This window comes from Lissotriton helveticus, chromosome 3_1, assembly GCF_964261635.1.
Source record: "Lissotriton helveticus chromosome 3_1, aLisHel1.1, whole genome shotgun sequence".
Taxonomy (NCBI): Eukaryota; Metazoa; Chordata; class Amphibia; order Caudata; family Salamandridae; genus Lissotriton; species Lissotriton helveticus.
Window position 1 is genome coordinate 967,639,606 of NC_136061.1, and position 24,814 is coordinate 967,664,419.

General features: G+C 42.5%; 1 protein-coding gene across 1 annotated transcript in view; it reads left to right on the plus strand.

Annotated features, from left to right (window-relative positions):
• Positions 1-17,174, plus strand: part of TRPM8 (transient receptor potential cation channel subfamily M member 8) — a 267,091-nt gene extending 249,917 nt beyond the window's left edge. The window contains exons 19-26 of the mRNA XM_078683346.1: positions 2,114-2,255; positions 4,724-4,895; positions 5,011-5,188; positions 6,309-6,499; positions 8,125-8,224; positions 9,669-9,702; positions 9,926-9,980; positions 15,077-17,174. Of these exons, the coding sequence (XP_078539472.1) occupies positions 2,114-2,255; positions 4,724-4,895; positions 5,011-5,188; positions 6,309-6,499; positions 8,125-8,224; positions 9,669-9,702; positions 9,926-9,976 (868 nt within the window). The 3' untranslated portion in view covers positions 9,977-9,980; positions 15,077-17,174. The remainder of the gene's footprint in view (positions 1-2,113; positions 2,256-4,723; positions 4,896-5,010; positions 5,189-6,308; positions 6,500-8,124; positions 8,225-9,668; positions 9,703-9,925; positions 9,981-15,076) is intronic.
• The last annotated feature ends 7,640 nt before the right edge of the window (positions 17,175-24,814 follow it).

Consider the following 24,814-nt stretch of genomic DNA (forward strand, 5'->3'; position numbering starts at 1 on the left):
AAGTGGCACTTCGGCCTTCATTACCAGTATTGTGACAATCAGTATTTGACCAGTAACTGAAACTATTGTCTGAATCAAAGTTTATAAATTGTGAGGGAACACTACTCCTCAAATTTTCGCTTGGGACTTTTCTTTTGGAAAATTCTGGCCAAATGTGGGCGGGGGAAAGTGCCTGGAAAAGATGGAAAACCAGTGCTTAATTTGTAAAAAAAAAAAATATATATATATGCCAGGGGCCTTCCTGGAGGCCACGCTAACATCCACCGACCCATATGGGATTTATTGCGCAACAGGGATTACTGAAGCTATTCTCTATTCTTCAGGGCTAAACTCAGTGGGCCAGATGTATGAACACATTTTCCTATAGACACAGAATGGGTAAAACTGTTTGATACATCTGGCTCAGTATCAGCAATTAAGGAATCAGTATTGCCAATGGAGTTCGTTCACATAGCTAGTGATGAGGCCCCTTATGGATAGCTAATTGGATGTTCCTAGGGGGGTGTCAGGAGAGCAGGCATGCCATTGGTGCAAATACCAAAATAGCCCTAAATTCCGAATGCCCCATGTGCACTGATGTTTTATCCAACCCATGGGACAGAACATGCAGGTTTTATTGCTTCTAGCATCAACATCCATATAATCCAGTATTAATTGGGTCCTTTTCACCTGGTAAATTTGATAGGATTGATCTACCAAAATGGTATCGGGGGATACAGGTCGGCTTTTGTTATCACCCCATATAATTATAGTCGTTTTAGGACACAAGGAAACCCTAATTGGAGCCTTAGGACCATGGGTTATTTTGATTATTAAAGACAACAGGGGTCCTAGGAAGTTATGATGCAACAAGGAATATTCATATAGACCACAATCAGTGCTATATTGTTTTCGGCGCCCAGCCGGGCGTAAAATTATTTATTTAAGAATAACATAGATTTGTATTGACCTGAAAGGGGTCAATCATTGAGTCACATATAACACTGTAACCAGTGTTATATGTGACTCAATGTGTATAATCAATTGTTGACACTGTTGGGTGTATTTTTGCGAAATTTATTATTGAAACCGCAAGCCACCCTTGGCTCTACAAAAATTTCCTTTTTCTTGCCTGAAAAACCCTTTCTCCTTTCTATCTTACTTGACTCTATTGTTTTTCCAATCTTGCGGGATAGGTACAGGACTGTACCCTATCTTATTGTTTATTCATTGACCCCTTTCAGGTCAATACAAATCTATGTTATTCTTAAATAAATAATTTTACGCCCGGCTGGGCGCCGAAAACAATATAGCACTGATTGTGGTCTATATGAATATTCCTTGTTGCATCATAACTTCCTAGGACCCCTGTTGTCTTTAATAACCCATATAATTATAATCATTATTATTATACTGTATAATGGCAGCAACCTTTGCACCACATGCAATTGCAATCCCTGCACATACAGTCGCACAGGGATTTAAAACTCCTAATCGAGCCCAGATAACTAACATTTGCATATTCACTTGCATTTTCAATGCTTTTCCCACATTTCCCTAAACGTATCTGAACTTCTTATTGGACCGTGCATAAGTGGTTTAGTAAGTGTAGGAAATAGCATGCAAGCTTTCATTTCTGCAGATGAAGGAAAATCTGGGCATACCAAGAAGAAACAAAAACAAATGTGAAATGTAACAATAGCTTTACCTGTGGATTCTGAGCACACGCTTGCGTAGGGCAAACTGACTGTACCACAAAAGTTTATGCAATCATGTACTCCTGGGCGTTTTATGGATTGGTTATATATTGTAGGTGCACTGGGGTGGGATTCCCATCTTTTTATGGGTGAAGTTCTTCTGAGATAATTTTTGAGGAGGCATGGGCTATTTGGAAAGAAGCAGATTTTTTCAACAGCCAATTCCTCTGAATGACCAGAGTAAGTTACATGACAGATAAACCTAACTAGTAGTTGACCGATGTCTCGTCCTTAAAGAGGCATCAGCTTGTTTGGAAACTACCTGATTTCTATCTAGGCTGATCCACCTGTGGCATTTGTCTTTCAGCAAACTCTGCTGGTTTATCAGTGCTGGTTCCCTTCTCTTTTTCATTTTCCGTCTTGTCCTCTTTCCACAGGCTGAATAGATCCAACCCCAGCTCCTTGTATGCAGGGAGAGTCATTTTCTGCTTGGACTACATTATCTTCACTGTCCGACTGATCCACATCTTCACTGTGAGCCGGAACTTGGGTCCCAAGATCATTATGCTGCAGAGGATGGTAAGTAGGTTGGCAGTGTATGTCCTACGGTGGGCACAAAGGGCCATCATGTATGTATGAGGTATTTATGTAGAGCGCTCCTACCCGAAAGGCTGCAGAGAGCTGAACAGGGTCAAAGCCAAGCATATAGTCGACGAGCAATAAGAGAGGTACGTGGTTTGTGGGTGGAGAGGGGCACTGTTATTACATTGTGATATAGTGTTTTTCAAAGAGGTTCATCTTCAACTCTTTCCAAAATGGCTGCAGCATTTGGGCTGTACTGATTGATAAGCAGATGTTGTCTAGATCCTGGCTGCATAGTTTTTTGTAACCTTCTTTGTCTCCATTCTGATGGTCTCCGGACTGTGGGCGTGATGAGAACCACCAGGGATGGTGAGCTTGTTTGCAAGATAAGCGGGTATGCTGGTCAGGATAGCTTTGAAAAGGATGCTGCTGGTTTTGAAGCTGGTGCTTGTCCAACCAGTGGAGTTCCATCAGGGTGGGAGTGATGGGATCATTTTTCCTCAGGCCATGGGTGACGCATGCTGCGGTGTGTCGAACGGCCATAAGTGGGGCCAGTATGGAATCTAGGAGGCCATGGGGCAGGACGCTGCAACAATCCGTTTCTGGAATAAATTATTTCAGTTTCTTTAGAAGAGGAAGCTGGTACCAGGCCATCTTTGTTTTTTTAGTATTGTGTTTCTTCAGGTGTGGTTGGTTTCATGCTCCTACGCAGGAGAGGTTGCATGGAAAGGGGGTCTTATCTCATACTGGGTATTCATCTCATTACATTGCAGCACCTGCCCTGTGTGTGAGGAGACAGCACTGCTCTTTCTTCTGCTCTACCTGTGTGAGGGAAATGTTCACCACTGTTGTCTGTGTAACCCAGTTCTCGTGCTAATGCTGTAACTGCACTATCCATGTGTAGGTGATCGTTGCTTCAATCAGACAGAAAAACAGTATAGAAAAAGTATTTTTCTTATAAATCATTTAATGTGCATAATCCAGGATAAATAAAGACAAGCCCTTTCTTTAAAAACACACAAATATTTTGCACTGTTCAGACTGCATCCTTAATAAGAGGCGCCTTCTAATGTTTACCCTAGTTTCATCCTATACAGTAAAAGTGGAGAAAACATGTTTGTTCCATTCCTTGTCATGAAACCACAGCAAAAATATAACAAATTCAGGAGCATATTATCAAGAACGGCGTTAATAATTATCGCCGGTTTAGTGGCAGAAAACTGCAGTTAAAGCGGCTGTAATGGACTTGATAAGATGCCCTTGAGAATTCCAATAGAAATCCATATTCTGGTGTAAACATGGGTTTCTATTGGAATTCTCCAGGGCATATTATCAAGCCCATTATCGCCGCTTTAGTGGCAGTTTTCTGCCGCTAAACTTGACATCATTGTAACGCCGGATTTTACTGTTTTTTGCAATGGTGCAAAATTCTAAATAACATATTGTCTATTATACTAGCCTCAAAATAGGGCAAGATATTGTGCTCGATTCAGTGGTGTAAAGCCAAACGATGGGGCCCAGCCGCCGAAGATGTTGAGAGACCCAAGACCCCCACATCTCGCCACCGTCCAAAGGCTTTAAACTGAATGGAATCAGAGTAGGGGGGCCTTTTTGCGCTGCAGGGGGTGCAACCGCCTACTTTACATACCTGTCTCGATGACTATGTACAATACACCATAGGTTGCGGCTGAGTTATGCACTAATGTAAGCTGGGTTGACATAGCATCTAAGCCTACAGCTGTGCAGTTGATTGCAGACCTGATACATGCACTGATGGCCTCGTTTACATAATTTCCACAGATTCCAGGCATGCTCTGTTTTGGAAGGGTCGGAATGCACTCTTTTTAAACGGAAATGTTTCTTATTGTTATGGTTTAGTTTGCAGGCTTCAACTGATGCAGAATCAGGCTGCTAGGCTTCTGTATCAACTAGCCCGGAAGTGTCACATCACACTCCTACTGCGGGAATTGCATTGGTTACCAGTTGAGCAACGTTCAGTTTTCAAGGCCTGTTGCATTCTTTTTAAATCTTTGTAGAGTTGCAGCTCGGCCTACATTTCGACCCGCATCCACAAATACACACCTGGTCCTAATTGAAGATCGTCCTACTTTAAAAAAACAAAAAACTTTTAATTGATTTTCATAAAGTCTCATACAGTGTACAGGTAAAGCATCGCAGATCTTCCTACTTAAACCTTCTGTCTATCCCCGCTTTTAATAAAAAAAACGCTGGGTGATTCCAGCTTTTCTACACTTGCCCCCTGTATCTGGAATAGCCTACCATCCGATATCAGGTTTGCCTCCTAATATTTCAAATTTAGAAAACTCCTGAAGACCTGTCAGTGCCTATTGCTTCTGTAGCTCTAGCTCCAAGAGATATTTCAGTTGATATGCGCTTTATAAAATTTAGTAACATAACAGTAACATAACACAGTATGGGTCATACCTCTTATATCTCCTTTTCAGCTGATCGATGTTTTCTTCTTCCTGTTCCTCTTTGCGGTCTGGGTGATTGCATTTGGCGTTGCGCGGCAAGGCATCTTACGGCTGAATGAACACCGATGGGAGTGGATCTTCCGCTCGGTCATCTATGAGCCGTATCTTGCGGTGTTCGGCCAGTATCCTAGTGATGTTGATGGTAATCCGTCTGCCATGCTATTCTTTTGTCCCTTTCTTTAAGCACTCTCCCCTTCTTTATCTCATTTCCCTCCCTCCCTCAACATTTTCCCACAACTCTTTCTCATGGGTTTCAGGTACAACGTATGATTTTGATCACTGCACCTTCACTGGGAATGAATCAAAGCCTCTGTGTGTGGAGATGGATTCTGATGATCATCCTCGGTTCCCTGAGTGGATTACGATTCCTCTTGTGTGCATATACATGTTGTCCACCAACATCCTCTTGGTCAACCTCCTGATTGCCATGTTTGGGTGAGTGAACAACAAGTCTTACAATTTTGTTCTTCCAAGCAGGGGTCAAGGTTTGGTTGTTTTTTTCGTTTGCCTTGCCGTGTGCTTCTTTCAAGCTCCTTCCATTGCTGAGTAGCGCTTGTCAAAAGTTTGAAGATAAGTCCAGAAGGAGCTGTGTTTAGGATTGTTATGCTTGATGACATATTTTTCTACTCCATTCAGCTGGGTCGCTAGAAAATATAGTGCAGCGCTGTACAAGGGCTACAACACTTGGAGTTATGGAGTGGGATGGTTTTCCGAAGGATGACGTTGTTTGCTTCACATATATCAAGATGTGAGTGATTGGGCATAAGGAATTAATGGCGTAATATCGCATAGCAGATAAGGAGTGTGTTAAATAGAAGAATACCTCCACAGGGATACTGCACCTTTTGTGAAAAAAAGCAAACAAAGCATTTTCATCTCTGGCCATCTACGTATGCATTTTGTAGAGAAGCTTACACACATTTAGAATCGTTCTGGAGCAAGCCATTTGTTTAATGAATCACCACCAATGAGTCCACTCCCTGCAATTGAGGGCCCTCTATAGGATTTCTTTCACGTGACAAAGGTAGCCCATTTTCTATAGTAACACTGTGATGTTTTGTCATCAATTAACTTGACCAAGGTGAACCTGCCTGGCAAGAGTCTTCTTCAGAGATCAGTTTCACTTCTGGGGCCTGCAGTGATCAACAACTATAAATCATACAGGCTCTTCAGTGTTCAGACAAAATTCATGTTAAGGTTAAAGCCACATACTCTGTGTGTCTCCTACATCAAAGCAGAATCCGGATATTTAATGTATAATTTTCACTAGACCAAAATGATTGGTTCTCTGACCAGGAACATTTACTTGAGATTTAATATGGGAGACTTACTGTTCTGTTATGAAAACAGGGATAATCAAACAAGCTTTTCCCAATGTTTATGTGTCATGGACTGCTGTGGATGAGGAGACTGTAAGTTCACACAGCGGCTGCTCAGTGGAGAAATGTGTGGGTGCTGCCCACCCTGCTTTGGACTCTGCCTGCACAAAGACCTCTGCAAGCCTCATGCACATCAGCTAACAATAGCCACACTCCCATTTGCTCTCTCTGTCTAGGTACACCGTTGGGTCAGTGCAAGAGAACAACGACCAGGTGTGGAAGTTCCAGCGCTACTTCCTGGTGCAGGAATACTGCAACCGCCTTACTATCCCGTTCCCCTTCGTCATCTTTGCTTACTTCTTCATGGCGCTCAGGAAGATGTTTCGCTGCTGCTGGAAGGAGCAGGCTGCAGAGCCCACTGTATGCTGTAAGTCTAAATTCCGCATCTGTTTGGTGTCCATTTGAAATAGGAGCTGTAACTGGCCACTAGGTGTCACTACTGTCTGTTCTCTCCATTACCTCAGTTAGTATCAAACTTTGACCACCCGGTGACACTCATGCATGTGTCCTTCTTAACAACAGACGAGGTACAAAAGGTCCAGTGGTGAGCACTGCCTCAGCCCTGCCAACACGCAAGAGATACAATAAGAGCTCTTGTAAGGACACATGTTCCTTTTGATTGGCTAGCTGACCCACACATAAAAGAAGCTCTTTTTAAATCCCTGCACCACAACGGTGGATGTTTGGCCAATCCCCAACCGACTATTGCACGCAGGTCAATGTCATGGCCTGCGTCGTCCACCACAGTCACAGACCTCAGCTTAAGGGGTTCCCGGACCCAACACTGTCTAATGTTGTGAAATGGCTATTAGGCGACAAACCAGCCTTGTAGAGAGCAATTACACATTCCTTCAACTCACACTGCACCCCCCAGCTCTACGTGTATGAGTGTTTTTTGACCTGGTATTAAAGGCTACCACCAGGTAATAATGGCCAGGGCTGGGCAGGGCTTTTATTCCGCCAGGCATTTCCCCGGTGTGCAGTTTTGAAAGCCCCGGTCCACCTCTGGTGCCTGTGTCACTTTCGCCCAATATTAATTTCAGGAAGCACAGGGGGGGTGGGGTCGAGAGGGGGGTTCGAGAGAGAGGGAAAGTGGGGGAAGTGGAGTGAAAGCGACCAGAGAGGTGAAACAAGGCAAGAGTAAAATGGATGGATGGATGCTAAGAGAGAGTGCAAGGAGACGGATGAAAAGGGGCTGGTTTAAAAAAAAATCCAGGGCTGTTTTTGGCACCCCAGTCCAGCCCTGATAATGGCAGTGGATGAAAGTATACGAGTAAAGACCAACACATTCCATTCTTCAATGACACTGTTTATCATCAGGGATGGACTACTTTGTTGGAAACTGTTAGGTTTTCCGAAAGGCATATGAAAGGATGGGGTGGAGGCCAGGGCACTTCTACTGGCACCAGTGGCCTTGACTATGATGTCCCTAACCTTTTCTAGACTCTTCTCTCCTCTATCCCTCTTTTGACTCATGCCAAACCTCATCTAACTAATATGAACTCCCAAATACCACTATCTATACTCTTCCCTTCCCTGTGCCTCCTTCATCCTGTTCAAACAAACTAACAGATTTGCATGTCCATCACTCAAATGATCACTTATATTTCCCTACACTAATCCACCACTAATCCTTTGGGTTCTGGAGCAGTGTCCTATTTGCCGAAAAGCACTTCAATGCCTCTTCAGGGGTAGTAAGCGCTATATAAATACAATTACAATTTGGAAGCCCTGTCGAATGGGCCCGAGTCAGGTGTATGTCAATCGCCCTTGACGTGACACTGGCTCATACTGCTCTTTTAGAAGTACTAGCGGAGATCTTACCATGTGCAGCTTGTCGTCGTCGTCGCCTTTACTTATTACCACGTTATTTTATCTGACTTGCAAAATTCTTAGATGGTTAAGTAAAAATGTTTCACTAATGCTCTTGCATATATTGTATTTGGTGAAAAGATGCCTTTATGTTAACAAGGCGTGTTTAAACCCCTCTAGGCTCTAGGAATGAGGACACAGAAACCCTGGCTTGGGAGGCTGTCATGAAGGAGAACTATCTAGTGAAAAGCAACATCAAGGCCAGTGACTCGACAGAACAGTACGTCGCCCTGTTACCCACTTCCGTTGATTCCCTTGTGACCTCTTAGCCAGTGCTTTAAATGGAAATGTAGAAGTGCAGGTACTCACTATTTAGAGAACATGTTTATTCCTGGGACGTGCCAGTACTCCCCCATTAAATGTATTGTAGCAGTGCAGAGAAGTGCAGGCACGCTCCCTTTAAAATGAAAGAAGTGCAGGTGCTCAGTACCGGACAGTACATGCTCATTCAAAGCACTGCTCTTAGCCCAACCCTGCCTCCCTAGTAGAGAGATGCCGATGATGTTTCAACATTGTCTTTGTGATTGTGATGACCTGAGAGTTTCCCTGCTGCCTATGCACAGGGCCACCAAACCCCAGGGGCCACCACGCCAATATATATCCTTAATATAATAATCCTCTGAGGATGGATACATATTTGCGTGTCGGCCCCTGGCAGGGATTTGCGGCCTCCGGCCTCCGGCTCTGTTCCATTTCCAAACACCCTGACCCCCCCCCCCCTTCACTGTCCTCCGTTCTCCGCCCCGTCCTGACCCCCTCTTTTGGGGCCCCCTGCCTATGCTCCCTGCCCAGGGCCGCCATGAGCCTAGAGCCGCCCCTGCCCCTATGCATGCATCGCTTAATTTGAGCCGGTGGCACCAATAGTTCATTATGAACACCGGTGCTTGTGACAGTCTGCCTCAAGGTGGTGATGTCTGGCTCATTTACAGATGACTGTAACAACAATAATTGTTAGTTCGATATACATTAAAAATTACTATTAACTGCCGCCCAAGGAACTCTTTTAGCTTTGGAGGCCTGAAATAGTCCAAATTGTCACGCGTGTAGGAGTGTAAGGGTTAGTAGCTGTCTTGTTACTATCATTGGCGGCATAGCACGGGCAATGTGTGGTGCAAACTGCCGTGGCCTCCTGACGAGATCCATGTCACTTATGTTGTTTTACAAATTACGCACTGGCATGGCCTCTGATAACCTCAGAACCTCACACACGGATGCTCAGTCTGAGGGTCCCACTATATTTCTAAAGCTGCCCTCGTCAGAGGGCTGGGAGGGAGGGGCTACAGATGTTTGGATACATGTGGACTGTCGCATTAGATATGCATAGTGGTGGGATCATTAATTGAAAATGATATGAATAAATATCTGCCAGGTGAAACCTAAATTGTGTTTATTGGTGGAAAATCCTGTAAAATGAAAGTCAGTGCACTAGTCTGTATCTTAGTTATATCACTAGTAAATAATTGTCAACGTAATGCATGTATGACGTCAAACACCCAGGGAGCAGTGGAAGGCAGAGGATGGGACTCTGAAGGCCTAGGCCCGGATAGAGTCGTCGGTGTCACAACAGTAGTGAAACGGGCCTGGTGGCCGTCCTCACTGCCAGGGATGTCTTTGTATCTGGCTGCACACTTCATGAGAATCTCTCCATCTTCTCTCCCGTCTAGGATGGACCACCGCTTCCGGCACATGGAGCTCAAGGTAGGGCGCTTTGGGTTTCTTGTAGGTAGGCTGTAGAAACGCTTTTGTTCGCCAGATGTATTTTGTCTGCAGAGAAGTGATTGCTGAGATGACTCGGGAAGCAGTCAATGGGGGAATGAGCAGTTTACTAAGAGGCGGACGCGCAGTGTCTGTCTTATTGTGTGTGCACGTGGCACGGAGCTCACTTCCAAGGTCTCAGTAACCCCTCTGCTCTCTCCCCCAGCTGCACGAGCTGAAGCGAATCATGAAAGAGATCACCAGCAAAGTCAAGTGACTGGGTGAGTTTGTGCGCTGTCCCCCCACCTACTTTTTTACCATCACATCTGGTCACTGCTTAGCTGCACTTATAGACACTCACACTCTCTCCCACAAACACACAAACAAACACACTCAATCACACACTACTTGGCGGCACTATTAGACACAGACAGACACACAAACTGCACACCTTCGGGGGAATTGGAGGGATTGGGGGATGGGGGGGGGTGAGTTTTCTCCTTCGTTCATAGCCTATACAAGGTGTGGTGCATTTGAACGACTCTGCAGCTGCACACTTAGGTGCCAATGGAAGCTTTACAATTTTACCTATGGCTATTTGACTGATTTGGCATTGTGGCTCCGCTATGAACCACCTCAGCGGAGGCGGTCCAAATGCATGGCTGTACCTTGATTGTTTTCATGATTTGGAGATACACAAATAATAAAGAAATAAAAAAAAAAACTGCACACCTACACGGTTGACCCTGAGTCTTGTGCTGAGGCCCCTCAAACGCTGTCACCTCACTCTGAACTCCAAGCACATGGGTGGCTAGAGAGAGCAGTGCCCTCCCTACTCCAAAACGGAGACCCAAGGCTTTGTTCATGTGTATCAGTCTTCCGGCGTGAATGACATTTCTGAGGTGAAAACTGATCAAAAAGGAGAAATAGTGTGGGAACCATGTGCAGAGACACCGATTGATGTGGTAATGCTTCATTTTTGAGGATATGCAGGTTGCAAGTTGGAAACCCATACTATTCCTCTCCCCACACTTGGAAATACCAACACTTCTGTTTCCGGGTGCAGGATGCATCGGTTAATGATCCCCTTTCTGGCTGTGTAAAGCACACACTCACGACAAAGTAAATAAAACAATACTGAAAATAGCAAGACATAATTATCATCTTAAGAATACATTTCCTAAGTTATAGCACCCGTTTTAGGACATTCTCATCCCTGATACATCAGCTATCATTCCTTACCATTCATCCCTCGCCCATCACTCATCGTTCATTATGCATCAACCATCTTTCCCATCTGTTGATCCCCATCCCTCTGCCATCATTCCTCATTCCTCTCAACACTCATCCAACAGTTCTCATTCTTCATACCTTAATTATCATAGATTGACCACATCCATCAGTCTTTTCCCCATATTTCTCATTCATTATTCAGCATTCCATCATCCCTCCTGGATCATTCTTCAGCCCTCACTTTCCATCCATAGGACCTCACCTGAGTGACAAAACACTGCAGAGCCTCTATGACTTACTGCTGTTCATCACTGCAGGCCCCAGAGGTGCTTCTGTTCTCTGAAGAGGACTCTTGCCAGGCAGGCTCACCTTGGTCAAGTTCATTGATGACAAAACATCACAGTGTTACTACAGAAAATTGGCTAATTTTGTCACTTGACTCATCCCTCACTAATCAGCCTCCTACTCACTTCAAGAGTGATGAGTAAAATTGGCAAATGGTGATGTCCTAAAATGAACACAGACCTGTTTGTGCTAATACCTCTTCATCCCTCTTTCTTCTTACATCACTCCTCAACCTTCACTCCTCTGTCCTCACACCTTCTCATTTTTCCTCCCTCCACCAGTAATGAGTCTTTTACCCTTCCCATTTTCCCAGTCTATGAAATCTTTCAAGTGCATTGGAGGTGGGTGGTCATTTTTTTTCTTGAACTAAAAAACAAATTTCCCTTTTGTGCTCTGTATTACTTCACTTACCTATAATCCAACAGAGTGCACTGAACCAGCGATTTACCAAAGGGTATATCAACCTAAAAAACAGGAATAATACTGTTTCCTCCATAGATTATAAAAGTAAAAATACTATTTATTACATTTACAACATTATTGTTTGAAAAACATTTTCAAGTGTAGATGTTTGCAGCAAGTTCAGTACGTAGATCCAGAAAAGGGAGACAATCAAAGAGTTCAACAAGAACGTCAATTACAACAAAACAAATGTCAAACTCCAAAAAATCTGACTTTGAAAACTCAAATTCTAAAAACCCAGAGAGCAACCAGTGTGTTCCAGTTGTGAGTCACACACATAAAGAAACAGGTGAAAATAAAAATGAAACAGGTGATGTAATTGAAACTGAAGATGAGCGCTTGATCAAGTTGTATCGTCTGAAGATATGAGAGAAAGAAAAAGAATGCTGCAGAAAATCAAGGATATAAAAAGGGCTCACATAATTTCTGAAGAATCTTTAAACATTTTATACCTTGTTTAGAGGTTTAGATTTGATTTAGAATTCTAATTCTTGGGTCACCATCTTGAGAAGATTCACATGACACTAATCCTGCAAATCAACTCTTAATTTATTAGTTAAAGGTGTTGATATTAGAATGTTAGTATGTCACATAGAAATTTGAGTTCATCAGTCATACCCTTACAATGTTGCCTTTTGGAAGTGGTCAGTTTAGGAAGTTTAACAGATGCCGGTTTTATAGCTGCTGCTCCTTTTTTCTCAGGATTGTACTCACTCTGCAGAATAAATTTACCTGCTTTAAGTTACTAATTCTCTAGACAGTGCTTCCCAAACATTTTAGGATCACAACCCACTGTTTACCATGACAAACGTTCAACAACCCACCCACCTTTGATGGGCATGAGGTGGGCAATTTTTAAATAGAATTTATTCTTCGAGTGATGGTGCATTGTCATTTACAGACAGCACATTTTCCATTGAAATTAACACAACATTTGCAAAGACATATTCAGTTTTATAAAACTATATTGCATACAAATGATATATGTGTGGAAATAGGGTATCAGTGAAAATGTAGCATTTGCACTTCACGAAGAAAAAGTGTCTTGTTTTTGTTTTGATCGTAATAAAATCTTTTTTTCAATCACACTTCAGATTTACAAAAAAAGGGCTTCATTTTTGCTTTCCAAACTGCTGAGTGTGTACAGCTCATTTACAGATATTTACATTTTGTTGTGTGTTACAATGATTTACATCCTACTGCATTTTTTCCACGTTCTCTGTACACCAGCAAAATTGTCACATAATTCTCTTTACTTTTCTTTCTTTGACTGCAAAAGTGAGAGGAGTTTGTAGACACTAATACTCATGTTGAAAAAGGAATCGGCAATATGTCAGAAAACATAGCCTAACATTTGACCTCTGTCATTGAACTGCAGTAAACATGACAAGATAACAACATAATTTAAAGGCACCTTTAGTTAATGCTTGGATTTTCATGACCCACCAAAAATTGGCTTGCGACCACACTGTCTTTCCTACAGTTCACAAATGGAACTGTAATAAAGTTAGCAACTCCAATCTACTATCTGGTCTATTTAACACTTAAAACAGTGTTAGTTCCAGCACCGAAGTCCCTAGCAGTGATGTAAACTCTGTGATCACGAAACAGTTCTTAATTTGTAAATAAATAAGAGCCAAGATACTCATCAGGAGGCCATTTCTATGTTCACTGCCCATTCTTGTCAGTTCTTCCAGTTACAGTTACAACACAACTACTAACCATCACACTGTGACAGTTCTGACTATTTCAGGCTCTAATAATGGCTTTGGTGACAGGTATTGGTTATTTTTAATGTTCATTAATTAGTAAGCAACTATTGTGCTCAGCTCTAAATTAGACAAAAAGCGCCACCTTGTGGGAGACTGTTGAATGTGCAGATGATGACAATTAGCTGCTGGGTCTGAGCACCAGAAACCACCTGCTCAAATTAAGCACTACTTACAATACTAATTGTACCTAGCAACCAGCCAAAAAGAGGACTATTGGTTACAGTGTGTATGCATATAATTTACATCATCGAATACTTATTTCTTCTGGGCACACCACCTACTAATATCATGACTGTCACTTATAACTAGAGGAGAGAGGAATGAGGATTAAAGCTTGATGAATGAGAGCTGAAGCATTATAAAAGAGGGATGGAGAGTGAGGAAGGATAAATGAGGAATTATTGTTGAGGAAAGATGGATGAAGCATGATGGATGAGGGATGATGGCTGATAGCTGAAGGATGAGGATTAATGAGGGATGATGGTTGATAGATGTGGTACGATGGCTACCAGTGAGGACTGAATAACGTGGTATAAGACACGAGGGACGAGAAATGAGAGATGAGGGTTTGAGAAAGTAGGAATAATGGATGAAGTATGATGGATGATGCTTTCTAAAATAAATGATTTACAAAATAAATATTGTTGTGACAGAATCATACGATATGTTGAACGTTCACTTCTAGAAAACGTATAGACCTTCAGCAACGGGTCATTAACCTATACCAATATCTTTCTCGCTGAAGCGTATTAAACCAAAACAAGGTACTGCTTGTATGCAGCAAAATCGATGGTTTTGTTTTTCTATCGACAGTTCCTTCCAGTCTGTGAGAATACATAGAAGAGTTTAATCAAGTGTTCTATTTAACGTAATTTTTTTTGTTGTTGCAAATAATAGCTTTAACAATGTTTAAACACGTTTTAATCTTATTTTAATACTTCGAAATGTTAAGTTAAAATCAAAGAGTACACACGGAAACCCTTTCCAAACATCCCTATATACTTTGCTCCCTTTCTTCTGTGACTCCATCTCTTGCTCATTCCTTCTGCCCCCAGTCCCTCATTTACCTATCCTCTCCCATTACCTCCCTCTTTCCCCCACTCCTTCCTTTAACATTCCTCTCTTTCTTGTTTTTCTTTACTCCCAATTTTCTCTTCCTAGCCCATCCCCTACATCTTTTCTACCCCCTTCACATTTTCCTCAGGACCCCTACCCTCCCGCCTCTTTCATCTTCTTCCCCATGTGCTTCCAGTACTTTTTCTTTCTTACCTTACTTAATACTACTGTTCTCTCCTTTCTTACATTATTTCCTCCATATCTCCCTTCATATGTCTATAATTTACCCCCTCCCTACTCTCCATCGGTTCTCTTCCTCTTTTATATTTTCTTCCTTCCTGCTTTCTTCAGTCCCTCCTTCCCAAATTGAACCCCTTTCATCACTTACCTCCTTCTCCCGTGTCTTTTCAGTATATCATTCCTTCGACTTTCCCTCCGCATCCCTATTTTCCATCCTCCTTCTCTCACTCCCATACCCTCTTCACTTTTTTCTGAATTTCTTGTTCTAGGAACAGCAGTTAAATAGCACCACACGTGAAAAACAAGGATGGTTGACTTCTGCAGCAACACTTGCAAGTAATGACAGCAAGCACAAGAGGTGAACGTGTGTTAAGAGTATGTGGTTTGGATCATCAGAAGCAGAAACTCCAGAAAGTGCAACTATGAGTATCAGAAGACCAGGTGGTCCTGTTGTAACCTCGACCAATTGTCCTGGCAAGGATGGGAGCCTCAGCAGAGAAGCAACACATTCTCTCATAACCGTATACATATGTGCACCCTGCCGTCCAAACGTGGACCAGATTTATTGTTGAGGTTCTTCACTCATCATGCGCCTAAGTTGGTCAGATCTCTGGACTAGCTACTTTTTAAAATACTATTCCAAAAATGTAATCGCCTTTCCATGCAAACCCTCAATTCAATCTTCAGATGTTTCATTGCTTAATTTGTAAAATAAAATCTTTTAAAAATAAGTGCTAGCACACAAAGTTTTTCTCAGGACAGGCCAATCTTTTTATGTGCAGAGTTCTCCGCCCCGACTTTGGAGTCTTTGCACTTGTAAATTTACGATAAAAATGCAGTTTTGTGAATACTGGAAAAGTGTAAACTTACACAAGCATGTAAGTTTATCTTTGTGAATCAGACTGTTAGATTGTGAAGTTTTCATGCATAGACCCATAGCTTTGTCTTCCTGATCATGAATACTATCTCTTGCACTATTTCTCACACTTCTTCAAGAACATGTCAGACTATTACAGGCTTTAAACCTCTTATGCAGGACTTAACCAGATCAGCAATTGCAAACGCTTATAATCACTAAATCATGTACTATTGGGTACTTTTTTGGAAACCTGAGGTGGTCAATTGAAATGGTTAAAGCGCTTAGAAGTGTGATGAATTGGTCTCTTGATTAAGAGACTGCTTCCGCCTTCTTCCTTCCCAGTGACCCCACTCTTTAAGAAATTGAAGGCAGATTCCTCTCATCATGCTTGCCTTTGGACTGTATCGACATTCCCTTCCCTGCAGAGCTAACAAACTGAGCAGTGTTTTACCAGCTAGGGCACTTAGAACATAAGGACTTCCCAAGCACAATCATGTTGATTAATATATATGTGGTAAAACTCTTCATAGCTGCACAGCTATGACACCGGATGACCTGAGATTCAAGGAGGATGATGGTTGTTTCAGAGCATCCATGAATGCTAAACTCTACTAGATGCTATTGATTGTTCTCATTCTATTTTGTGGGATTTAAAATACCACCAACCATTGAGAGAAGCATAAAAGCCTATGTGACTGTCACTAATGTTGGCTCATCTATGGCCAGTACAAAAGTTTTCCATTTGGATTAGCTCAGAGGAGGCAGTCTGTAGAACCCCAAGTCCCTATGTATTCTTCCTAACACTGTGTTTCTCTGATCCTATAGACAGATGACAAAGGAAATATAATTATTTACTTAATTTTCCCTCGTCATCGTCCGTCAAAATCCCCCCACCCGGCCCCACCGCTCGTACCTGCATGGGCCACAGCTGCATATAAAGTTTCATTCCCTGTAAAAATGAGACTTGTGACTTCAATCAGTGTTCAGCCAGTGCTTCAGGTGTTCTACCACAATATTGTGGTTGAAATATCACCCTGTGCATTTATGGGGATGATAACATCAACATCTGAAAGATGTTACTGTGGGGTTCTTAACAGGAAGTCTATGCTTACATTATTGGTATTTCGAGAGTTGCTGTTATCGTCCTGATATATGTGCAGGATGACATTAACATGACAAATATCAGTGCTTCACCTTTTATGAAACTGAATATTGTTATGCTTTGTGTGTCAATTCTGCACATGTTTTGCACAATGATCTAGCCTGCTACAACTGGAACGCTGCAAAGTACAGGCGGTTGAGTACAGCCATTTTCAGTGCTTTGGGCTACACTACCGGATGCAATTTTGCCCTTTTGGGTGTACCTCTACTGTGATGAAGGCCTTCATTGTGTAGGATTGTTATGTAGATATATACTTCAACATGTATTGTATTGTATTACAAGGAAGGCCATGTAATATGTAGTGTAGTGCGAGACATTAGTTAAGAATATTGCTATGTAATGTGGTAAAACAACATTCATCATTAAAATTGGGAAACAAAAACCATGATTTCGTTGTTTGTATGTCTACTATTTTTTAGGGGTCAGTGTGGGGATCTATATCTATACACATACTCTCCCTGCACATGAGGGTTACTCTGACAGGGTTGTCTGACTCCAAACACTCCTTATAAGTCATTGTAGCGTGGATGGAGAGACGCATGCCCATTCCCCTTTTCTACCCGGGTGTGCCCACCCTCAATATGTGGGGTTCTTGACGGATAGTTGGTGGAGGAGTAAAGGATAAGAGGGCCAGAGAGAGTGCTTCACAGCAGAGACAGGAAGAGATCTGACTGAAAGTAATGAAACATTTGGCGTGGAGGTGACAATCGAATAAAATCTGCAAATCCGACAATTCAAAGCAGAAATGTACCTTCTAATTCAATTGTTTACATGAACGTTTCTAAAACAAGAACAAACTATTTTTCCATTCTTTAACCATTTGCCTACTGAAGGATGTGAGCCTCTACGACTCAGACTGTTCCTTTTGTTATGTTTAGGCACATCCTCAGAAACGTTCTTTACTTCAGATTTGTGAAAGATATCCAAACCTAATGTGTATCCGTTTGCCTGCACTTGCTGAAGATTGTGTTCAAAGGTTTGTGTTAACTTTGAACTGTGTCATAAAATAGGTAACTGTAACTAAAGTTTGTATTATTTTTTTTAATTTCTCAAAAAAACTTTGCAAAAAAGTGAGCTGTACAGAACAACAAAACATGCTTTCTGTGCACGCACAGATGGTGAGTGCAGTGTTGACTGGGAAGACAGGGAGAATGTAAAGTTGTCTCACATTTGTTGATGATGAGATTCCAAAAAAACACTGTGTAGGAGAAGACACCCCACCAGCACATTTATTCCTTTTTAGGTCGAGCCTGGGCAGCACCTGCGCTTCTCGGCAAGGCATTTGGTATCCAGAATATGGGGTTAAAGCCCACCAATCGATTACTATTGGTTCTTTGTTGTGCCATTCAGAAATCCTGCCTTTTGATAGGTGCATTGCTTGTCATTGGCCCTCCTCTATCTGCTTGGTTCCTGCCCAGGGGATATCACTAATTGATCATTCTGTTTAGCCATCCTGGTCGTCCATTCCAACATGATTCATACTGCTTACTGGCTGATCCTTCGTTTATTGTTGCTTCCCCTGATCACTTCTCACGGTGGCATGGAAGTGCTCCTGTTCACATGATCGGGAGCTCTTGTTAGAGCCGCAATACGTTTGTTTTTTTTAGAGACATTTTTCCTTATTTACATGTTGCCACTTGGAAACGCTGTAGGCTTTAAATGCACAGGGTAAATCTTTTCACAAAATGGGCACTTTACTTCATTTTTCTGCACGGCGCCCAAAAATAATTGGGGATGTGTTCAATACAAGACTGTAGGGTGCAATACCTTATGTGACCTAAAGAGGACTCAATGGACACCTCGTGACAGCATGTGGTACTGCGCCCTTTCCCTGCTTCGTGCACATTACCAATAGTGCTGTGCAACTATCATCACTCTACTGCAGACTGATTGCAAGACCATGCAGCTTGAAGTAACACTGCATGTTGTATGTGAACTGCCACTGTTCTATTAGCAGCTAACTGAACTTTGGGATTTACAATTACTTCTCCCAATAAATAAAAAAACAATAGTTCAAAGAATATTTTACTTGATTTAAACATGCAAAGTTCTCACATTTTTTTAAAACTTTTTTTATTAACATTTCTCATATCATCAATCACAGTTCTCAAATGTAACGATATTTTCCTATTCTCATAAACATATTTAAGAATATTTCATGCTCTCCTTACCCTTCCCTCAGAAGCGTAAATGGACCAGATGCTGTTATGTCCATATTTGAGTTAAGCTCCGCCTGGAAGAATTCTGGGGCAAAGTGTGTCGCTGTTCAGCAAATGCGGAATCACTGTTGATATGTGATACACTTCTGAACAGAGCATACCATCTGCAGGAAGTTACTGGAGCCAGTATTTATTTGATCAGGAGATGTGCAGAAGCAGTTAGTGAACGTCTGAACAAGAGCAAAATGCAGTTTTTTCTTACGGATTTGAACCTGTAGGTTCTGCTCCTTATAATTTGATGTTTTCCAAATCCAAAACAACATTTTTAACCGTAATTCATGCAAAGATGTGATGATCTTTAATATATACTAGTCTCAATCTCAAATGTTTTACAAGACATCTTCCGTGCCCCCTACCTAAACTTGATTATCCTTTTCTATTATTTGGATTAACTTGTGTACTATTTATTGTGAACTAAGGAGTTTTACCACAAAGATTAATATCCTTTTATTTTATTATTATAATGGATTAGATTGTTAATTTTGTTCTCAGTTGTAGTTAATCATACAATAAATAAACTGAAAACTAAAAAGAATGCAATAGGTCTCGCATTAGGGAACGTTTGGGCTGTTGCTGTTGAAAATAATAATGTTTGTTAGATTCTTTTTGTTGTTAAAAAATATCCCAGCAGTAGCATTAGGAATAAAAGAAAACCCATGAATCAAGGAAAGGGTGCAGTACCACAGGCTGTTACTAGGTGTCCTTGTGGAGTTGTAAAAGGACCTCTGTTAGCCATATAAGGTACTGCACCCTTAATGCAATTAGAAAGAGTAAAATTGCAGCTGAACATAAATTCACATATTGTTAGCTTGCGTTTTAAAAAATGCATTGTTGTTTATTCAGCATCTGACTGCCAATAAAAACTAATGGAAAAGTGTGCTCAGCTGTAATTTTTTTTTATATTTGCATTAAGGGTGAAATGGAAGTTTAAAACTACTGTACAGGCTGACATGGCAGGTCTGTGCCATGTTGTAGGGAGCTACTTTAGTGTGCGGCACAATCATTGCTGCAGCCCACTGGTAGAATCTAATTTATAGGCCCTTGTTACAGATAGCACCATATACTAGGGTCTTAAAAGTAAATTAAATGTGACAATCATAAATATGCCAATTTCCCCATGTTTAAAGGGTAGAGCACATTCACTTTACCCTTGGTTATCAGGGTAAAGTGCACATAGTTCTAATTCCGGCACAAACAGGTTCAGCTACAGGAAGAGAAAATATGGTGAAATACCATGCAAAAAGATGGTCATTCCTAATGGGGGTAAAACGAGTTGGAGCAATGTGGGCATGTTCTCCTACACCTAATGGAAATTACCTTCAGCACACAGCAGTAAACTGTTTCAGGAAACGTCTGTTGCGGCAGGCATTGACTGCTGCTGTCAGAACTCTATATGGTGTACAGGGACACATTCTTTGGACATAAAGGTATTTGCCACTAGAATGCTATGAGAGTCATGTAATACCTCATATGCCTTGGGACATCAACACCTGTGAAAATATAGTGATTGTTTTCTCATCCATTTTCCGCCTTCCATGTTGAGGCACAGCATCACATGATGAGTTAATGTTATTATGTTTCAAGCCCAGCCTCATTTCTCCAGGTGGTGCATTATATTTTGGGCACAGCCATGATATTCACAGGCAGAGCCCACATATGCTAGGTACAGTCTCACAGGTGCTGGCACTGAACTAATTTTTCAAGTGCAACTGCATAAGTCAAAGTGAAATAATCATCTCATCCTAGCATCCCAGATAAATGTGTTCTCCTCTGTAAACATCCTATACTGGCTGACAATTTATTATGACAATGACATTCAACTAAAAAAAGTCAAATATTCCAAGGGCAGTACATTGGTTTCACCGCTCCTACATTGAAAATCAGGCCCCTACATCTCTCTGCCACTGTGTTTCTGGGTGGTATCACTCTCATTTTTCTCGGTGACTTACAGATATGTAACCATGCTCACTAAATTCTGATATATACACCTCCCTGCAGATTCATAACTTACCAATACTCCTTGTAGGATTCAAACTGACCTGGAAAGGATTTTCCTCAGCAACTCTCCATCATCACCAAAGACCACTACATGTCTCCAGTCGTGTCTCTGCTTCGGATCTTAGCATCGCTAGAGTATATTATGCCTCAACCTGAGTGCTGATGTAAGATCCCCATTTTTCGGGGCTTCATTGATGTGGTGCTTCACCCACAAATCCCTCAGCTTTAGACAACAACTATGTGAAAGGTCTGCCCAGGCTTTGAGGCTTGCAGGTGGTGCTGCTAAAAAATGTCATTTTCTGACCTCACAGCAAATGTATCTGGTGTGTGGTTAGTGCAAGACCCCGTGATCTGCAACTCTTGCTCCACCATGTTCCCAAAGGCCATCAGTGAGTGACTGGGAACGTTTTAGCTAAAGACTTCAGAGAGACTTTAAAGCAGGCTCCCTCTCCAGAAGGCAAATCACCTTCCAAAGCACTTTCTCCTAAAAGATCTCCACACAGAAACACTAGAAATAGCACAGGAAGGAGAGGTCTTCTTCCTAGAGAACGTGGTTCCACTCCTGGGAACATTCTGGGTTACTCCCCAGTGAGGTGGGGTACTGTTCCTGCAGATTAGGCGATTCTAATGGCTAAAACCCCAAGGCTTCCCAACGTTATGCTTCCATGGACTTTGACGCTGGTGCCCATAGAAAAAGTAAAAACAGATTATGGTGTTGTCCCCTGTTTGTTCAAGTCCTTCTTCTGAGGTGGTTTTGGCCAAGGAATCGACAGGCTAAAGGATCATTCGTGTGGCAAAGGAAAAACGTCAAGGCACATTTTCACAATGAATCCTATTGTGAACACTTCCCTGGACTTAAAGGTTTGCCCACTTGAAGGAGATTTTTAGTTTCAACTCAGATGCCCTGGCCATAGAGAACAAGGACCATGGCCACCTTATAATAATGGTACTCGCCTCTAATTGGATTTACAAAATGTCAGTAGCCTACATACTTCATTAAAAGGTGACATTTCCTATCTCTCTGACATTTCATCCTTTATAAGAGTAATGGAAGGCGGCAGAGGCCTTAGAACTGGAATTACCTTCTGCAGGCGTAACATTTCGCATCCTGGTTGAAGGCTTGCAACCTTCTGCTGCAATGGTGGAACACCCGGTTCTCTTTAATAAGGTCTACTAGGACCCTAGTGTGGTTGCCTGGGAAAACCCCTTTTTGGGTCTGGGGGTCCACAGGAAGTATGCCAGATACCATAGGCCTGCTTTGGGTAGTCTGCACTTTTTGTTCTACCCTATCCCAGAGCTTTTATTTTTTTTTTAAACACCATCATTAAGCAGTATCCCACTGACTTTTCTATGGCTCCCGGGAAAAGGAAAACAAGAAACTTGATGCTTCAGTCAACATGTTTTTGCCTCCAGTAGTGCCGCCCTGTGTACAACTAATGTGAGCAGCATTTTAGATTGATACATTCATGTAAGATAGGAAGCTTACAGCCATAATCCTTCCTGATCGTACGAAGGAGCAATTCTCTTACCTTATAAGCGATGACCTGGAGGCTCAGGCTCGTTGGGGGCATAACAACTTGCTTACCTGCACTTTCGGAGGAGAAAAGGACCCATGCACACCCCCGCTCTCCCCCGCCGCCGTTTGTTGGTTGTACAGCCGCCGGGAGGGGAGAGCGACAGAGACTTCATTTCCCAGCGTCCCCTGCTTCCCTGACGGGGACGCTGAACGCCGCCCACACACTCCCGCGCCCGGAGGCGCATAAAAACGAGCTGCTCCTCCCACGTTGCGGGACGCGCGCGGGTGACGCCGGGCTGAGCCCGGGCAGAGGGTGGGCCGTCTGTGGCTGTCCGTGGCAGGAGGAGGCAGGGCAGGGCAACCCCATATACATCTGCATCGCCCCACCACTTACTAAAGTACTTTACCAATACGGATTACAGCAATGGGGAAGAGGAAATGTATGGAGGGTGTCACAGACGGTACTAGCACGCGGGTGAAAAGGAGAAAGTCTAAGAAGGCCACCAAAGTACCTAAACATGCGGTAGAGAACTGTGTAATGACACGCATTGAAGAATTGATAGAAGACTGTAGCCTTATACTCACATCTGAGCCCCCTTCAGAGCATACCGCGAGTGAGAACAATGGGGAAGATGTAATTAATTTACTGCAGAAAAACGGCAAACGGGGTGCGACTGTTGTCCCTGGGATGTTCTTGAAGAAAAAGAACAGTCGCAATATTGATGAAGGCACAGGGGATGCTTTAAATTCTGGGTCAATAAGAGTAGATGTAGAGGCTGAAAAAGCCCCCCCCTTGCTTGCTTGATTCAATTGTACTGTGCTCAAATAGGTTCTCTCTTCTTACTGACATTGACTGTTCAAATAAGGAGAACGGGGACCCCTTGATTCAGCTAATTCCATCCGATGCTTCCCAAGGGCAGGGGTTGGAATCAAATTCGTACATACCCATTTCTGGAACTGGGAATGACATTTCTGAGTTATGTAGCCTTGTGAACCGTTTATGTAACTTTATTCATTGCATGCAAGATAAAGTTGATATTTTAACTTCTAAAGTGCACAAGGTAATTACTAATGTAAATACATGCTCCAATTGTAGTCTAGATAAAAAACAGTCGAGCATTGTTACTGTGGAGAAGCAAAAGGCAATAATTCTGCACTCAGCGACACAGCAACCTAGGGGTAGTACCCTGACAAAAGTACACATGCCTCACAGTAAAGCAGGCAAAGATATAGAGGCGCCAGCGAATCCTTTCCCTGCGAAAACCCCTAAACCTAAATCTCCTGATAGAGCTAAAAATAATGGGTGCACAAAGCATAACGCTAGGCCTATTAATATCCCCAATACCACCAGGTATACCCCCAAAAATTGGACGGGCAGATGCCCCTCCCTGCCTCGACCTATATCCCCCGATTTATCTAAAGTATGTATGGTAAATGTCCCAAAAATAAGCCCAGAGAAGGACATAGAAACAAAAGATTCCCTGACAAACAAAGCTATCCATTGGATCAGGCATACCAGAGGATGCCGATCCGTGATAAGGGAAGATATTGTTAGGGCCACCAGGCTCTCGCAACCAGGATACGGAGCCGACTGCATTGAACTCACACTTAAAAGTGAAAACATGGCACAAAACTTGATACTACTGGAGTTCAGGTCCTGCTCCCCTGATCATTCATCCATTCAAATTAGATCTTCACCCCCCCAACAGTGGTTGAAAGATAGGGGAATTCGATCGCAGGGGGTAGGTGTGGGTGGGTCGTCCCTGGAATCCAATGATTGACTAATGCCAGATGACACTAATTCCAAACCCCTTGATGATATATCATTAAACAACCTAACCGTGTCACAGGACACCCCCATGGGAACACCTTGTGTAATATTAGATCCAGGGGTGTACACTGGGGAGGGTAGCCCCTTAGATCAGAGCCTTGATGTAAGTTTGGTGACAGATTTTGATGCATTTGGCTCCATCATGTCATGGAATATTGCGGGGCTGAGTGCCAAGGTACGAAGCCCAGAGAGGGCTTTGTTTGTCAGCCAGTTTACCATATGTATATTTCAAGAAACGTGGCTCCTTGACCCCCTGTACTTCCCAGGGTTCCTAAACTTTAGAGTCCCCGCTGAAAAAAGCGATAGAGGACGACCCTCTGGTGGATTAACAATTTGGGTCAAACAGGACTCTGGAATCATTGTAAAGGAGCTCACCTCGAATCATAAGGATATACAGATTGTGTCCCTTATGCTTAATCGGG